General features: G+C 43.3%; 3 protein-coding genes across 3 annotated transcripts; 1 reads left to right on the forward strand and 2 right to left on the reverse strand.

The window, feature by feature from the left end:
* Positions 1-2,087: 2,087 nt before the first annotated feature.
* cdk5rap3 (CDK5 regulatory subunit associated protein 3) lies at positions 2,088-6,874 on the reverse strand. The gene is made up of 14 exons (XM_064924036.1): positions 6,724-6,874; positions 6,138-6,183; positions 5,919-6,050; positions 5,711-5,811; positions 5,567-5,615; positions 5,116-5,294; positions 4,789-4,925; positions 4,547-4,691; positions 4,242-4,352; positions 4,006-4,084; positions 3,777-3,865; positions 3,314-3,519; positions 2,505-2,676; positions 2,088-2,392 (listed from the first exon to the last, which is right to left on the reverse strand). Exons 1-14 carry the CDS (start codon positions 6,727-6,729, stop codon positions 2,327-2,329), a joined length of 1,518 nt encoding a protein of 505 aa, XP_064780108.1. The 5' UTR covers positions 6,730-6,874; the 3' UTR covers positions 2,088-2,326.
* Positions 6,875-8,209: 1,335 nt separating this feature from the next.
* Positions 8,210-13,764, forward strand: LOC135505026 (proline-rich protein 15-like protein B). The gene is made up of 2 exons (XM_064924040.1): positions 8,210-8,446; positions 12,638-13,764. Exon 2 carries the CDS (start codon positions 12,669-12,671, stop codon positions 12,990-12,992), a length of 324 nt encoding a protein of 107 aa, XP_064780112.1. The 5' UTR covers positions 8,210-8,446; positions 12,638-12,668; the 3' UTR covers positions 12,993-13,764.
* On the reverse strand, positions 13,674-19,182 carry pnpo (pyridoxamine 5'-phosphate oxidase). The gene is made up of 7 exons (XM_064924039.1): positions 17,857-19,182; positions 17,082-17,206; positions 16,885-16,984; positions 16,483-16,536; positions 15,765-15,893; positions 15,588-15,658; positions 13,674-15,420 (listed from the first exon to the last, which is right to left on the reverse strand). Exons 1-7 carry the CDS (start codon positions 17,899-17,901, stop codon positions 15,255-15,257), a joined length of 690 nt encoding a protein of 229 aa, XP_064780111.1. The 5' UTR covers positions 17,902-19,182; the 3' UTR covers positions 13,674-15,254.
* Between the last annotated feature and the right edge of the window lie 131 nt (positions 19,183-19,313).

Genomic DNA, 19,313 nt, shown 5'->3' on the forward strand with positions numbered 1-19,313 from the left:
TGAAGTGCTTCAAAAGGCTGGTCGTGGCTCACATCAACACCATTATCCCAGAAACCCTAGACCCACTTTAATTTGGATACCGCCCCAACAGATCCACAGATGATGCAATCTCTATTGCACTCCACACTGCCCTTTCCCACCTGGACAAAAGGAACACCTATGTGAGAATGCTATTCATTGACTGCAGCTCAGCGTTCAACACCATAGTGCCACCATCAATAAGCTAAGGACCCTGGGACTAAACACCTCCCTCTGCAACTGGATCCTGGACTTCCTGACGGGCCGCCCCCAAGTGGTAAGGGTAGGTAGCAACACCTCCGCCATGCTGATCCTCAACACAGGGGCCCCTCAGGGGTGCATGCTCAGTCCCCTCCTGTACTCCTTGTTCCCTCATGACTGCACAGCCAGGCACAACTCCAACACCAGCATTAAGTTTGCAGATGACACAACAGTGGTAGGCCTGACCACCGACAACGACGAGAGCCTATAGGGAGGAGGTAAGAGACCTGGCCGTGTGGTGTCAGGACAACAACCTCTCCCTCAATGTGATCAAGTCAAAGGAGATGATTGTGGACTACAGGAAAAAGGACTGAGCACGCCCCCCATTCTCATCAACGGGGCTGTCGTGGAGCAGGTTGAGAGCTTCAAGTTCCTTGGTGTCCACATCAACAACAAACTAACATGGTCCCTGCACACCAAGACAGTACAGAGTCGGTGTGCAGGGGTATGAGGAAACTGAGGTATGTACATATAACTAGGAATAAAGTAACTAGGCAACAGGATAGATAATAAACAGTAGCAGCAGCGTATGTGACGAGTCAAAAAAAGCTTGTGGGAAAAGGGCCAATGCAGATGGCCAAATAGCTACATGGACTAACTATGCTGAACAAAAATAGTAGGCAGGGAGCTTGACCCCAGTGGTGTGTGTAATGGGCAGCACACACTACCCTCTGTAGTGCCTTGCAGTCGGATGCCAAGCAGTTGCCTTACCAAGCGGTGATGCAGTCAGTCAATATGTCTCAATGGTACAGCTGTAGATGCCAAATATTGCCAAATCTTTTCAGCCTCCAGAGGAGGAAGAGGCGTGAGGAGGAAGAGGCGTTGTCGTGCCCTCTTCACAACTGTGTTGCTGTGTGTGGATCATGATAGATCTTTAGTGAACTTGAAGCGATCGTCCCACTCCACTACAGCCCCGTCGTTTCGAATGGGGGCGTGCTCAACCCTCCATTTCCTGTAGTACATGATCAGCTCCTTTGTCTTTCTGACATTGAGGTTGTTGTCCTGGCACCACACTGCCAGGTCTTTGACCTCCTCCCTATAGGCTGTTTCATTGTGGTCTGTGACCAGGCCTACCACCGTCATATCGTAAGCAAACTTAATGGGGTTGGAGTCGTGCATGGCCACGTGGAGGATATGTTATTTCCTACCGTCATCACCTGCGGGCGGCCTGTCAGGAGGTCCAGCATCCAGTTGCAGCGGGAGGTGTTCAGTCCCAGGGTCCTTAACATTGTTGTGGAGGCTGATTAAAATTGATTTCTGTAAAATAATCAAACTTGACTAGCTAACTAATGAGAAACTTTAACATATTTCCATGAAATTGAGATATTGTTCTAATGTGGGATTGGTTTGATAAATGTTCAATTCTCGTCTCCATTGGATTTTTCTGGGGAACTGTACACATTGCTTATCACCACCATCTAGGGTATTTGCATGACAATAACATGCATCGATATTGGGATACAGTGCAGATCATTTCAACAATACTGCCTCAGCGTTATCCATAAGTGGTGTTCTTTGTCTGTGTGATATCAAAAGAAACCCCTCTAAGGACATCTACCCTCCTCTCCCTCCCCTTTATCCATCTGTTGAGATTCAATGATACTGGCCATTAGCCTCTCAATCTTGCGATCGTCATGAGTTTTGGGAGTGTGATTATGCAGCTAGCTGCCCAGGGGTGAAAAGGAGATCACAACATGTTAGAATTTTAGGCTGCAGTAACAAAGAGCTCAAGGAGAAAGCTGAGGTTTAGATCAAGAATTGTGTAACAGTAGGGGGAGTTGACATTGTGCATCTCATTCAAGTGCAGATTGTGTATACTCACTCCCGAGTGTTTTTATTTCTGTTTCACATCTACTATCTATCTTGCCTAGCAAAATTAGGAGCGGTTTAAAAACAGGTACAACAATGTCAGTATATTATTTGAAGAGTTGTTTACAGCAGATAATGAAAAAAGTATTCATAACAACACACCTTTACATCAAATCAAAACATTAATTTTTTTCTAGGGAGCTATGGCGATTACACAAATCTGGGTGAACTACAACAGCTACACATTGACTCCCATTAGGTTGACAGGCCGGTTGTTGTAGCGTTTTGAAATGTCCGCTTCGATCTGTAAAACACAACACAAGTCACAGGTCAGGTGGGTCCCACACTTGCCCGTCGTCATTGTAATCTACCAGACAGAGACATACGAGAGAGAGAGAGAGACAGATGGACAGTACCAGTTTGTGGAGTTGGTGGGTGCGCTGAGCCAGGAGGTCGATGCGGGGCTCCAGGGTGGCCTGCTCTTCCAGAGCTTCCTGTCTCTTCTCGGCCAGTGTGGCCCGCTTCAGCACGAGGATGTCTGCCTGCTTCAGCTTCTGCCTCAGGACTTCCGAGACACGCTCCACGTACCTGGGACACACACACACCGCCTCAGCATGGGAAGTTCCCCTGAATACCCTTTACAAGGAACCAGCTAATGGCAATTCTGGTTGTTGTAGAGGTCTGAGAAGATGATAGAGATTACTTATTTATCCGTTATTTTACCAGGTAAATTGACTGAGAACACGTTCTCATTTGCAACAGCAACCTGGGGAATAGTTACAGGGGAGAGGAGGGGGATGAATGAGCCAATTGTAAGCTGGGGATTATTAGGTGACCGTGATGGTTTGAAGGCCAGATTGGGAATTTAGCCAGGACACCCGGGTTAACACCCCTACTCTTACGATAAGTGCCATGGGATCTTTAATGACCTCAGAGAGTCAGGACACCTGTTTAACGTCCCATCCGAAAGACGGCACCCCACACAGGGCAGTGTCCCAATCACTGCCCTGGGGCATTGGGATATTTTTTTTTAGACCAGGGGAAAGAGTGCCTCCTACTGGCCCTCCAACACCACTTCCAGCAGCATCTGGTCTCCCATCCAGGAACTGACCAGGACCAACCCTGCTTAGCTTCAGAAGCAAGCCAGCAGTGGTATGCTGCTGGTAAAGCAGGGTGGTATGCTACTGATGAAGCTGACAGTTGTAGTGTTGTGGCGAAGACTCACCGTGGTGAGGCCTGGATCATGAAGAGGTGCTGCATCCGTAGGTTGGTCAGCCGTTCCAGCAGGTGGCGCACCTCAGCCAGCATCTCCTGGATGCGCTGGCAGGTCTGCCCCTGGATGATGGAGGGGGCCAGCTGGAACTGACACATGGCCACCACATTTCCCTCCTCTCCCATCTCACTCTGCCGCTGGGTCAGGAATACCTCCAACTGCCCAACACACAACCACACTGGCTCAGTCTGCGCTTTCATCTCCAGTCAGTAAACAATGGTGTGCTAAGATCAACTCGCCATGCACATTGCAATCTTAAGACGGAAAAAGGTAATACTACGCACTTCAATAACACGCATTTCAAAGCATAATCTGATAAATGCACAATTACAGTGAGACTGGCTTGTCAAAATCTTTCAATAGAGTTGTCATACAACACCAGAGGGTTGTGCATGAGAGCCGGATGGTTACCTACCTCCATCAGCTCGTCGATGTACTGGCTGCGGGTCTGTGGGGTCTCCAATATTGACAGAGCATCCTCCCCCCTGGCCACACCCTCAGGACCTGGTCACACGGCCATAGTTTACGGTCACATTTCACATTCTTAATGTGCTGCTACCATGCGGAAGATACATTGCGCAGTAGAATTTATGAAACTTTTTTTTTGTCTACAGCGACAGTTATAAAAAGGTAAGAATACTCACAGTCCGTGCCCATATCTAAGATCTCAATTTCTATAGGGGTTTCACTCTCTCCCCAATCAATGACACCTGCATCTGTGCCCTATGGAGGGAAAAAACACATGGAGAGATAAAAGGCATCTTATGTGCCTCAAGCCACAAAGAGGATTAGAAAGTAAGTAAGAAAATAGAATGGCAAACACTAAAATGTTCATACAGAAATGTATGAAGAACAAAATGTATGTTCTCTTAACTCTTACCTCAGAGCCAGGCTCCAGGCTGATGCCCCAGTCCACTCCTCCATCCTCCACCGTGATCACATCGTGTGTCCCTTCTGCCCCTGTCCCACACCCCAGGTCACCCCAGTCAATCTGAATGGACATAGAGATAGAGACACCGTCAGCACGACGTCTTACTATAACGATGAATTGTGTGTGAATTTAAAGTTAAGAGGATATTTTCAAATGCCCTAAAAGTATTTTACACTAGTTTCAAGATGCAGCCCGGACACTGTCATCTTTTAGACCAACTTATAATGATAAGAGAGTGTGTAAGATCAACAAACCGTTTCCTCTGTGACCGTATCAGGGGGCGCCTCCTCCATTACAGGCCTCTCGATGACCGCTGGTGCTTTTCCAGTTCGCCACTCATAGAAAGTGGGGTTACCTCTCTTTTGGGCGAAAGTCAGCATGGGCAGCACTGGCTCATCCCTGTGGCAGGACGACACACTCTTACTCAACAACTGATGCCATTCAAAAAGTGTTTTCCAGTGTTTTCCACAGAACCTGGAAGGGATTTCACACTCACCAGTCACAGAGAAAGTTTGTGAAGGCTGTGTAAAGTTGGATTTGCTCCTCTAGCTTGGCTGTTTCCCTCCCCACTTCCACAAGAGTCGTTGGTAGATCCTTCACCAGAGCCTGCAGTTCCCGAGCCACATTTTCCCCCTGGGAGAGAAATAAATTGTGTCAGCCGGGCACAGGGAAAGTGTACCATTTTAAATACAGAATATCACGCTGTACCCTTGCCTTGAGGTATGGATCAGTGTACCTATGCATCAGCGTAACACATATGCATATGCTGTACCTCTGTTTTCACCACATGCATACCACAGCGTTTCACTCTGTGTGTCCTCACCATGATGCCGTACTGCTTGCAGCCTGCGTAGAAGCGCTCCCTCAGGTCCGCGGCAGAGCTTTGGCACTCAGTCTCTCTCCGGCTCAACTCCTGCTGAAGCTGCTGGGCCTTGGCTACCTGCTTCCTCAGGGCCGGACCCTCATAGCTCACAGTGCGGCTCAACAAGCTGGCCACCTCCGCTGCGTCACACAAAGGGGAAGAGTCCATACTCAGTCACACTCAGTCTATATTCAAATCTTAGTTCATACATCCATCAGTGTTCCTCCATCCCGGTCTTGAGCATGGATCAATTCCACTAAACTACAAATCATTCAACCCTTGAATAGCTGAAAAGCCTGCACACCCTGTGGATCCCCACGACCAGGATAGAGGGCCACTATTTCATCACACACTTACCCAAGTTAACATTGTCTGCCTCATAGATGAGCCCAGTATTTCATCTCATACTCACCCAAGTAAACATTGTCTGCCTCATAGAGGGACACTATTTCTTGCCAGTCCTGCAGCAACAAAACAGAGAACACTGGTTTGTAGATGGCTACTTGGGGGATAAACGATGACAAAAACAACTGTCAGACATTGTATGTCACTTCACCTTCATCCTCTGAGAGGAGTATCTGCCAAAGATGTTTTTGGAAGAGGCCTCAGTCCCCCTCAGGATGTCCACTATCCTCAAGCAGTGGAAGTAGTGGATGTCTGCAATAACAAAAGGACAGCACTATTATATTTTGGTATGTCAATGGCAGACATCTGTGTTTATCTGAATAGTCGCTGTGGAGCAGTCAGGAGAGTGAGGGACTTACAGGACCCTGAGAGAAGCTCCTTGATCTCCTCGTTCTCTGGCATGTCCTGCATCGCAGCGTTGATCTTCTCCCGGATGCTCATTACAGCACTCTGCCATTTCAGACTGCAGTGTCGTCGGTCCACCAGCCAGTCTACAGGGGATAGCTGGTTAATGTACCGCTACAGAAATCCAAAGACTCGTAGAAAAATGTCCCATTCATTACTATATCCAATCTTACCTAAAAGCTTACTAGTCTGTATGTCAATAGGAAGATTTTGAAGATTCTGTTGAGAAGATGAGGTTAAATGTTAGCCTAATAACGTTACTTGTACAGCTGCATTTAAGAAAGGGGAATTGTAGCTCCTACATTTTCACGTGAACAGTGGCAGCATAGGAAAGGTCAAAGTGAAAGTCTAGATATAAACAACCGCATATGGATGGAAAGGAGTGCTTTTGACAATCTGTGAGCATTGACAGCTAACTAGATGCGTTAGCTTGTTATCAATATGCATAGATATATATATATAGTAGCGGGTTCGTGTAAATTACTGACACTACCATGCACGAATTAATCTGCGAGAACAAGATAATGGAGAGCAATTCATCAAAATATTTACTGGTCGACAGTTCAGCAGAAGTAATTGGAGACCATGCAGGCCAAGCTGAACAGTCTTCAAACCATTGTTCTACATTACATTTACATTTAAGTCATTTAGCAGACGCTCTTATCCAGAGCGACTTACAAATTGGTGAATTCACCTTCTGACATCCAGTGGAACAGCCACTTTGTTCTGAAGAAAAACAACATATATTCATACATGTACCTCCATTGCCTCTTCAACTGTTTGTGGAAATGTTGGATTTTTATTATTCTTGGCACATTGCAGTCATATTTCTGCGACTTCTTCAAGTTAATCCGCTATTACACTATTTACACCCAAAACGACACGTTACCAGACGAAGGACCAATAGAAAAACGTGATGGTAGGAAAGCGAACTTTCATAATCCAATGGAATTGTACCATACTTAGGACTGATTCTAATAGGTACATATTTTAGTTCCGGATTGGATGACGTCTACCAACAGAGGGCGTTGTACCCTCAGGTTTAATTTATGTCTTGAGCTGATATTAATCAGGGCTCAATCACGGGCTCAATGCAGGACATTGGAATGAAACAATGAATTTATTATTTAATAGCCTACCAGCATTGATGAATCTACCCAAACATGATCTACATCACCAAGTGGCCTAGATATGGTCATAGTTTACTGTAAGCAAATATTTCCCAAGTCATGTTGAATGTTATTCAAACTTGCAAAGCAGGCCTGGGAATGAATTCCTTGTCTGTGATTTCCCCTCTGACTTTGAGCAATGGTGACACATTGTATTTCTCCTCTGTGGACAGGCTATTAATTCAAAAGTTGAATGAACATGTATTTTTGTTGAGGTCTTTTCAACTGTCAATAAGAGTGTCCCTAATTGAGTCTTTGAATGAAGAGATGGAGATAAAAGGGTCCAGTTTGAGTGTTTTTTGCAGCTCGTTCCAGTCGCTAGCTGCAGCGAACTGAAAAGAGGAGCGACCCAGGGATGGAAAATGGAAAAACATTGTTGCAAACATAAGGATATCAATGATCCAATCACATTAGTGAAGACAAATTATTACCACGTCACTTGTCAGTGTTTTGTTTTAGCATATTATTCCAATGATATGGCTATAGCCATGAGAAATGGCTTAGGCCAATTAAAACAAGTTGTTTCCACTCCATTCCACTTGGAAACAGATCCAGTTTTGCGGTAAGAGAGGGGTTGTAATAGTGCATTCATTAACCAACTGGAAAGCTGCACACCTCTCAAGTTCACTGTAAGACCCCGCTGAGCACAGACGTCAATTCAACATCTATTCCACATTACAATGAAATGACGTGGAAACAGCATTGATTCAACCAGTGTGTGCCCAGTGGGACAGTAACTTAACAGTACTCTTGAAAGGGGTTGGGCATTCTGACAACAAGTCCACTTCGAATCGCATGGTTGTTACATTTACTTGCTTGTATTTGGCTGTCTTTGTGTGTGTGTGTGTGTGTGTGTGTGTGTCAGAGGAGGCTGGTTGGAGGAGCTATAGGAGGACGGGCCCATTGTAATGGCTGTAATCGAATAAATGGAACGGTATCAAGCACATCAAACAAATGGAAACCACGTTTGATTCCGTTCCATTGATTCCATTCCTGCCATTACAATGAGCCCATCCTCCTATAGCTGCTCCCACCAGCCTCCACTGGTGTGTTTGTGTGTGCGTGCGCAAGAGAGAAAGAGCGAGAGAGAGAGAGAGAGACTGCACCTGTGACGGAACACCTGAGTGTCAACATAAGGAGGACTGAGAAACTGAGTGAATGTGAAAAGAGAACAGGAAGAGAAAGAAAGAATAATAAAGTATAAGAAATTAATGCAGAACCTCTAACTAGGAGAGCACTAAGATATGGTTGGACATTGTCACATCTGAAATCCACTCCCTCTCCAGGACAGAGACCAATTCTCCATCAACAAGGTAAGCATTACATTCATGCACACTGTACATTCGTCAAGGGACCATTATTTCTAGTATGAATGTTTATAATTGGAATGTCAATGTGCTACTTGTGTTATGTTTATGTTTTTAGAGGATGTGTTTTAGCCTTTATGTATTTTACAGTTTCTTATTGTGTGCATGTCACTATATGTAATACAATTCTAAATATCCTGATACAGTACATTTGCTTACATTTTACATTTCCGTGGCATCAAGTTGATAGTGTCTAATTAAACTCCCCAAAAAACAAACAATGGTGGGAAACAAAAATGCCAAATCAACTGGGTACAAGCCATGTGCCAGCCCTTCTGACATAGCAAAAATAATGATTCAAACTGTCCAGATAGGTCACAACTGATAAACATGAAATATGAAGAGACACGAGGGCCACAGCTATGTGAGAAATCAGTGTGCCCTGCGAGCATCCTTCCCAACCCCTATGGTCAACAGTGAACCTTAGTTTGGTTACCAGTATTTTTAGCGAACATTACACTCCCTGCCATTCCTGTCATTTGCCAAAGACATAGGCCAGTCTCTTTGGCAAATTATAGGAGTGACAAGGAGTGGAATGCAATAGCTGAACAGAGATGGCAACCAGGCTAAGGAAACCTGGCATCCAAAGTGAAACCCAAGACTGATGCAACATTCCAGCTCTGTGTTCAAGGAAGCTCAGGCACACAGTACAGTAGACGTCCTTGGACCCACCTTTCAGAAGCACAAACAATGTATCATCAAGGCTTTGTACTCAATTAGTGATTTCTCAGTGTTCAGCGTGAACATGCTGTTCCTTCACTGTGATCTTTGAAGCTTCGCAGAACACAGAGTAACTTATTAAACAGGACCTACTGAGAACCCCAAATGAGTCATATGAGTTCTCTTTGTAAAGGTCAAATCAACGATGGCAGAGAGATGGTAGAATAATGGTCAAAGTTATCAATCTAACCTGGTTCAACTATTTCAGGTAGCACTTGCCATTAGCCATTAGCTAGAATCCTTAGTTGCTACATCCATACTTGGATTTATATTATTCAAGAATCAATGGGTATAATATCATTAATTTATAACTTATAAATGCCTTGTGAGCTTAGTTCAACTGTCATACTCCATCAGAACACATTTTTTTTTAAATCTAAGGTTTGTAAACCTCATAAATGTAAACAAACACTGAATAGCTTGAAAACATGGTTACAACTATAATTTTGATATGGGCTGTTCTTGCATCCAAAGCTCTGTCTATGAATTTGAGAGTGGTTACATTCTTCAGGCCCATCTCTCAGCTTTTTACGTAAACAGAGGCGGGGTAACCACCTTTTTCAACTGCAGATTCTAGCTTTAAGGTACCATTTCTGAAACATTTATATATATTGAAAATAAAGGGTTAATAATCAGTTAATTGACTATTTACAACCCCTATAAATCATTATGTCATAGTTAGTCAGGAAGTTGGCAGGGAACAGGAGTCCAGCACTGAGCCCGGAGGGTAACTGCACTTTTTTAGAAACACTACAAAGCCATAAAAGCTCATTTCCCCCGGAGCAACTGCATCTGCTTCTTGGGTGTCTGTGACTTCTTGGGTGTCTGTAAACAACCAGGTCACAAATAAGTGCAATTAGAAAATGCAAATTAACTCAAAGAGTAAAACAAGCTCAGAACAAGGATTGCATCAAAGAAATTACACAATTACTTTGAACATGACAGTGACAAAGTGAAGTTACTATGAGCCGACCCAGATGGATATTTCTTGCTTACAGTAAATAGGCATATGCCAAGCACCAAACTCTGCCAATGCCAAGTGCTTCAGATAAGAAAGCGATGTAATTCACATGTACATTTGCATGGGTGTGATATCAAACCCACAGCAAGCTGTACTGTCAAGACTGCTGGAGTATACTTCATGCCATGGGGTTGGGCAAACTAAGGGCAATGAAAATTAATCTGTTACTTGTTGCATTTAAATTATAAATTGTGGACTACAGCCATATCAGAATAGATATGGGCGTTTTAAGCAAATAAACATGTTCTATAGAGAGAGTTCCCACAAAACCAACCCAACTTATAAATATATTGCTTTATTTTTCGACTATGATAGACTGCAACAAGAACGTTTCTGTGGCATTCACTTGCTTGGTTTCCCGGACACTTGGCATTGTCTCATTCTTGCCATCTCCATTGTATGTTGCACCAAACAACTCAAGGAAACCTGAATATAACCTGCTCTAATGCTATTAATGTTAGATAACATGATACATCTATTAACCCCGTAATGTGGTATACCCAAAATAGCTCACATTTTAAAAATGATTTGTGGTATGCCTGTAATCTTACAACACCATGCTAAAATGATCATCAGAAAAAGGTGAGTCTATTACTACTGGAGTTTCAACTGGAGCGGATGTTGGCTAAAAGGTTGCCAGGTGACTGAGCTGGGGCACACCTCATACTGACAGTGGAGAACAAAGCATCACAATACCTGGGCTCAATATGTGTGCTCTTGTAATTGCTACTTGTTTGCATTTATGCGCCCATTGGTTTGTGTCACGCAAATCCAAAATGGAAAAGGATGCAGTTTGCAGGGGTGCAACTTTGGTTTTAGAAGTGGGGGGGACATAATTATACATACATACATATATACATATACAGGCGTCCACATGGTCCTAAAGCATACAGTTGCCTTGTTTTGTATCACATTTCAATGATAAATCTGGGGGGGGGGGGGCAAAAAAGCAGTGAAAGTTGTGCCCCTGGCAGTTTGTATTGAGTTGGTGTCGTATCTAGAGTGGATTCAGGAAACAAGTTGCTTTCTCATCAGCCGAAAGGTTTTTTCTGAGTTGATATCAGATCACATGGAAGAGACACGAGATCCTTTCAATGTGTCGATTAATTTATTAGCTGAGAGCCTGTATCAGATGTCAGATGAGTCATCTCCTTGATTAGTCTTTATCACTGTGATGTGATAGATACAGCTAACAAGAGCTCCCGAGTGGCAGTGGTCTAAGGCACTGCATCTCAGCGCTAGAGGCGTCACTACAGACCCTGGTTTGATTACAGGCTGTATCACAACCAGCTGTGATTGGCAGTCCCATAGGGCGGCACACAATTGGCCAAGCTTCGTCCGGGTTAGGGTTTGGCCAGGGGTAGGCCGTCATTGTAAATAAGAATATGTTCTTAACTGGCTTGCCAGGTTAAATAAAAAACAAAAAAAAACAAGGGAGTGAACAATTTACAGCATGAATCCTATGGTAAATACACACTCATAAGATAAGTACACAGAATATAGACACAGAAAGTAAACCAGCCAACCTGGAAAATGTGATGGAAAGCATTTGCCTTCACATAGGGGAGAAAGGCCAGGACTGGAAATGTTTGTATTTTGGTTATCAGTAAAACAATTCTGAGAGCAGGCTCAACTTGCCCGACTGCCATGAATCCCATACATTTTCTGTCTTTCACGTAAACATCTTAAACAATGGGGAGGAATTAGATAAGTTTTAGGCTAATGGAATTGTTGGTTGTTTTCACTCTTCTTTTTTTTATGCCCCATGGGGCAACCTCAAAGCAGGCTCAGTTCACTTGTCCCAGGCAACAGTGAAACCCTCAATGTCAATCCCTGCTTAAAATGTTTTCTTTATATTCAGTCAATATGGCCAAAATCTATCATTACCTCAAAAATGTCAACTTTGACTGCATTTACACTTGACCCGTAGTTCCAATGTCTCTTCTATTGTTCCCACAAGCAAGGGGGAGGCCAATGACATTACATCAGACCATCTCCTTGACATTTTCAGTTGTCTTAAAAACCCTATTTTGCTTCCAAAAAATGTTTCCCAATTAAGTGTGTTACTGTGTGTACATTACTGTATGTATACTTGTGATTTTCAACAGGAAAAGTGTTACAGCTGGAGTGTGTTAACTCTCAAGATAAAAGTTGATCATTGTCAGCTAATGAATGCTATTATATTAAAGGTCTGGATCATTTTCACTTTTTTTGCCCTGGAATGTAAGGAATGAGTCAATTTAGTCAGGCAATCAACTACAAGAAACATGTCACCATTGTCACAAGAACCCCCCTGCTTGTGTCTCTTGAACTTCAACTTGAAACCTCTTACTGTGTAACTCTCACAAAAACCCACGTTACTGATTGACATAACCAGGTGCCCTTTACCTCCCTAGGTCAATCCCCCCTCCAGTCTCTGTTTGTGCCATGGCTGACTCTAGCTGGTGGAAGCTGACCTTCTCACCTACGAAGTCTGAGGCAAAGGTTCTGTACGAGATCCCTCAAGAGTATGGTAATAATAATAAGGAACATCACAACAGCCCTCAGCTCCCCACAGACCCAATGGACAACCAATTCAGTGCCAGACTGGAGAAGATGGTGGATAAGTCGGCCACTAAGGGTCGCCATGTTAAGGTGTCCCACTCTGGTCGCTTCAAGGAGAAGAAGAAGATCCGTGCCACACTGGCTGAGAACCCTCTGCTGTTCTCTGAACACAGTCTCAGGGATGAGAACCACAGGGCAGAGAAATAGCACATAACCAGGTGCATGCTTTTTAGGCTCTTTTTTTAAATCATGCATTACAGACAGCCTCACCATTCACAACACCAACACATCCATAATCTTATTGGTACAAAACATATACACTCCCAAGGTGGGCTCCACACCTAAGTACACCGATAATACTGTAACCAGCTGAATTATCATGCACATCCACATAAACAACACTGTTCAAGGTTCATTGATGCAAACATATTAGAATGGATGGTATTTTTCACCAGTTCATTCCTGAGCTCACTGCACAACACTGAAAATTTCCAAGAATATGGCAATATGTTGCCTGTGTCTTTACAAGGACTCATGACCAGTAACCTGGAGGGAATTTTTCACTGTAGTATTAATTAGATAAATAAATTATGGAAAATGTTTAGCTGCAAAGGTTCATCTGTTATAAATTTTAGTTCCACATATTTTGTATATTTAATGACCTGTAATGATATGAAGAAGTCTCGTTTACGACATGGCGATGTAAGAATGTGTAAACTGGGCCCTCCGTCAGGGATTTATCTTCCAGTTTGTCACTTCATCGGAGTCCGGTTGGTGGCGAGGCTTGGGCAAATGGAGTCAGAAAGGAGATGTGAGGGATACATGGTATTGAAGTGATCACAGAAAAGGGCATGTCTAGCCATAAGAACAAGTCAGAGTATAATGTGATCCAGTGATTATTTTATTTATATACAGTTCTGTTTCATCTAACACGCTAAAAAGGTCTGCATGAAATAAAGTTGATTGAAAAACATCAAAATGTCAAGGTGTATGGCAACATACTTAGTGGTAGGTAAAATGTAGCTTTTTAAAATTTATTTTACCCCGTTTTCTCCCCAATTTTGTGGTATCCAATTGTTTTTAGTAGCTACTATCTTGTCGCTACAACTCCCGTACAGGCTCGGGAGAGACGAAGGTTGAAAGTCACGCGCCCTCCAATACACAACCCAACCAAGCCGCACTGCTTCTTAACACAGCGCGCATCCAACCCGGAAGCCAGCCGCACCAACGTGTCGGAGGAAACACAGTGCACCTGGCAACCTTGGTTAGTGTGCACTGCGCCCGGCCCGCCACAGGAGTCGCTGGTGCGCGATGAGACAAGGATATCCCTACCGGCCAACCCCTCCCTAACCCGGGTGACGCTGGGCCAATTGTGCGTCGCCCCACGGACTCTGGGCACGAACCCAGAGTCTCTGATGGCACAGCTGGTGCTGCAGTACAGCGCCCTTAACCACTAACACCAACATCTTTTGGCCAGAAAAAGCACGGAATACTCACTTGCAGATTAAAACATTTTCACATCCATTCAGTCGATCACAATTCAGATGTGCCATTTCAACTGTCGCGAACGCAGAGGTCTTCACACACCAAGAAAATCAAGTGAACAACCAAGCTCATTCTCAGACATGACTAACTTTATGCACTGAATAATCTTGGCACAACTGAACTCGCGCCAACTCTTCTAATCTTAATTTACCTATATTAAAAAGGCAGTTTGAGCCACAGACATGACAATCAATCCATAACAAATTCAACACAGGGACTACAGCCTAATAAGCTATCTGTATTACATGACAGAGAAACTGCTGTGGATTTGGGCCTTCAGAAGACATATTAGCTGCTAGACAGAACATGTCATCCAATACAGTGGAACTCCGGTACAAATGTTAAATAACAGACACTACTGGAGATTGTACTTTTTACAAGTACAGAGTTTCCAGGGGTTGTGGAGGTCGCGGAAATGCATTTTCATTGGATAACCGGTTAACTGTCAATAATTATCTAACATTAACTACTGTACAAGACAGACTTTGCACATCAAGCGTCAGGGAATGTAAAGTATGCCATTCAGCATATTGAGATTAGTGAAACCTTCCGTCACAGGTTACATGCTAGACCGTTTAGTCGCATCACGTTGATCATTTCCCATTGTTGTCCTGGAGACAACAGGCAATCAGGCCTCCTAACCATCCAGAAGGAAATATATATATATATATATATAAAAAAAAATATAAAAAAAAAACTCCTTGATTTGTTATTAAACAAGAACGATTGGAGAAAACAAGCCATAATTTGCTTTTTTAAAGACACACATATAGCACGTAGTTATTCAACATCAACATGAGAGGCTCCTACTGCATTGAGATGACGGTGGTCATTTGGTTGACGATGATGACATCATGAGTGAGTTGTACTCTTGGCCCAATCTCCAGCCTTGCCTTTAGTCCATTTCCCCTAATGTAACCGACCTCAAGGGGATAGCCTCTGGTAGACCCAGCCCGCCTCAGCATTATGTTCATACTCTTCTAGAACACTCTCTCCATTTTTCAGCCTCGTGAAGACGATGCGGTCATGTAGCCTGTTGGTCTGACCCTGCCAGAACTCTATCAAGTAAGGCTTGACGATATAGCCTCCCCTGTTGGAAGATAAAAGTGACAATGTGCAAAAACAAGAACAGGCTTACGTGATAGATCATCTCTCGTGGATAGCATCTGACCATATTTCTCAGATTTTAATTCTGGGTTAACTGAGATTACATGATAGACAACTTAGTGCACCGGTTTGGTGATTTAATATACTAACCAGTAGTCGGGCATGGGGACATCTGTGTCCTTATACTTTTCCTTCAGCTCTGCATTTTTCTGTCTCAGGTACTGCAGAGTGAAATAAAACCGGCAGATTTCACATATTTTCATTAATTTCCCTCATTTTGGCAATAAATCCAACGGTGGATCTCTATAATACAATGGTGGTCCTCACATTTCTGTCAGGGACTGCAGTGCTTTGTCTGCTCACAACGGCCCCGATCTGGCTACTCTTGGGCCGGGAGTGGAAGTAGTCACAGGAGCTCTGGTAAGGGATTCTCTCCACGTTGCCCTCGATACGGACCTGCACACACACATTCTCAAGTGAGCGCCAACTAACTGTACAGCAAATTCAGTGTCATCCTGCATTAGTTAAAGGGAAATTCCACCACTTTTCAACCCCATATTCGTTACCTCCAGCACCAGCTACATGAGAAACCAGCATATTTCTATGATCTGTGGTTAAAAAGACAAGAAATGTTTAAAAAATAACACTTCTCTGTGACATTATGGGCTAGGATTAACCTGCAATGAGTTTCTAGCCAAATGGAGGGTCTTTTCTTTCTTTCCACATCACCACACATCTCATAGAGTTTGAAAATCACTGTTTTTAAAAATGTTTCACATTTTGATGATGTCATCGGGTAAAACTTTTGAACTTCTTTATTTTTTTTTTTAAACCAAACATAGAAATGCGCCCGTCTTCACATATGTAGACACTGGTATTGTGCTGGCGATAATGAAATTAGGTTGAAGTGATGGAATTGCCCTTTAATTCGTTAAAAAAAACAAATCACAACATATTCATCATACCAAATCAAAGACATTTAAAGATATTGAAACAATGGGTAAACAAGTATGCTACATTTTAAGAGGTAAAATGAAGCACATACCTGCCTGTTGATAGGCTCCCAGTAAAAGCACAGACACGCATAAGGGTTGCTCTCCTACAGGAAGGGATATGAAAATATCCGATGTAAAATCGGAAAACAGAAGTAGTACGACATAATCTAGTGGTGCAGGTGCACAGGACGTCACGCTGTTTACTTAGCAAGTACCACTTCCCCCTGAATCGGCTCACACTGAGGCTCGAACCCAGGACCTCTGCCTTGCTAGCATTCACGACCTCAATAAGCGTCTTACCAGTCGACGTCACGTGAAAAGCTAGCTAATCACTGGCGCAAGTGGGGACACTTCAGGCTAAGGAGTAAGTTTTGCACATCCCCATGTGCTACACATGCACTTGAGAGGAAAGGGAGGAAGATGCCTGCCTAGTGGCAGTAGTAGGTACTAACCAGCTCACCACCTTTCCGGCTCTCGTAGTTGGTAAAGAACCGGAAGCCTTCTTCACTGTAGCCTTTTAACAAGACCATTCGAGCAGATGGACGTCCATCTCTTTATGAAGAAACAGACAGATTGATAGAAAATGTGTTACAATTTAGCTTAAGCAAGCAAGCATTGTGCTTGAGGGACTACTTATGGGGTTACTCACCTGGTGGACGTGGCGATGCACATTGCATTGGGCTCTCCGATTTCAGGACACTTTGTGGCTTGATCAAACCAATCTCCAAACTGCTTGATGGGGTCCAGAGAAACAAGATGATTCTCTTCAAAGCACTAAAACAAGTTAAGATAGAGGCTTTTACATCAAAATGCACATTACATTGAAGTCATAAGCATTTAGGGAACCCAAGGTTGGCCCATGTTTATTATGACATCTTCAATGAAGTTCTGATCACTCAAATTGCTGGGGTGTAGGCTACGCAGTGAGGTGAAACGTCAAAACGTAGATAAATATAATATGACTAGAAGTGCCACAAACCTCTGTTCTATATGACTACACTATCTATCTGTTCTACAACAAGCTCTGTCATGTTGCAACCACCTGATTGGGCCCATGATATATAATAGGGGCCGTATGTTCCCTTTTCCAGTGGAGGAGCTGTTGGGGGAGAGAAGCCCCTTCATTAGATCACAAGACGCTGGACGTAAGCAGATTGAACGTATGACTAAAGTACATTGAATTTACGTTGTATACTTGATGCAATGAAAATGTTGGGGTCGTCAACGTAATTTACATTACAAAACAGGTCATTAATACACAATTAAAACAATGCAAGCACACTGGCTAGACATCGTTGTGCCTCTGGAATATGCATGTATTTGCACCTGCCATTGACATCTTTATAGCCATTCACCAAATTAGAACGGTGAGGTAGCTTGTGTCATAGCCAAAAAGCTAAGGACTCAAACTCGTCAATTCTCACCTCTTCGTCTCCTTTGTATTTTTTTCGCATGTCACTGAGATCCATGTCTGTAGAATCCCTGGTAGTTTTCGTGGAAAGTGACTGATAAAATAAGGCTCGACAGCAAGCTATCAAAGAAACCTGGGGATTAAAAGTATTTACCTACTTCCCTGATATTCTTCAACGTATTGCAACAGAGTATGCGCCTCATGCGTTGCAACAAACACGCAGACGCAATCACGCTCGCTGTTTTACGTAAAATATTATGCAAACAATCGCTCAAAGACCTTTTAATATATAGTCAAGACAGTCGAGTGACCGCTCTAACATCGGAATTACATGTCTTTAAATATGTCAGGTGGGAGAAGGCTAGATCAGGTGGGACCGTTCGAGCCAACGAGAGAGCAGATACGCGTGTGAACAACAGGGCTGCGTTCAATTAAATGGAAATGGCGCTGTACTGAACGTCCAGATGAAAAACGGGGAGAGGTTGAGTTGTTGTTTTAGAACGCTGTCATCATGGCCACTCCCCTTTAATTACGTCATCATTGCTTCAAGCCACACCCACCAAACAGGAGCATACAGAAGGAAAGAGGCCTCTAGTGGCCAAAATGACGTTTTAGCATGCGCAACGCCATTGAAGACTTCCACCATTTTAAAGTAGTCACCTGGGGTTGGAACCACTATGGGTTCTAGCCACAACGGCCCTGTACAAACGGTCACAGACGCTAATGACACAGAATGTCTAAATGGAGCAAACGTACCTTAAAGTATGTTCAAAAACGTTTTGAGGCCGGGATGGGGAGTATCAAGAGGTTAAAGTATGTTCAAAAACGTTTTGAGGAAATGTGTCGTTCAGTACAAACCGTTCCGCAAAGTAGCAATCATTCAAGCGATCTGAATGCACAACTCCGATATAAAGTAGTTTTTTTAACGAAATGCCACGTGCGTCCACTTATACCACTGCATTCTTAACCACATAGCCACTACGAACGTCTATTCGATCAAATAACTTTAAATAGCAATTACATATTTTGTTGACCAAATTCGACACGTTCATTGAAAGAAAATCCTTACTTCGTGGTCTTATTTTCGTGGCGGAGTCAACCCTGTTGCTTCGCCTCTTTCTCTGTTATTATTATTATTTTTACTTTATCGATAAATACAAATGAAAATCAATCGGAATATTGTACACTGTCTTCGCATTTATCCGTAATTTCACAGATGGTACAATTACGACTTCAAAGGCATACATGTTCAAAACAAGTGGGATTGGAAATCTCCGACTTCAGTCCGTTGATGACAACTGGGAACCTGGGGGAAACAAACGATATCCGAATGGGAAAAATCTACCCAGAATGCTGAAGTCTGACACTTGGGCATCTGTCTCTTGAGTTCCGACATGAAGATCACTGACTTCATGTTTTTTACGTGTTCATTGTTGTCTTGTGGTTCTTTTAATTGTTTTGATCGCGGCA

Source organism: Oncorhynchus masou, chromosome 18 (genome assembly GCF_036934945.1).
Source record: "Oncorhynchus masou masou isolate Uvic2021 chromosome 18, UVic_Omas_1.1, whole genome shotgun sequence".
Taxonomy (NCBI): Eukaryota; Metazoa; Chordata; class Actinopteri; order Salmoniformes; family Salmonidae; genus Oncorhynchus; species Oncorhynchus masou.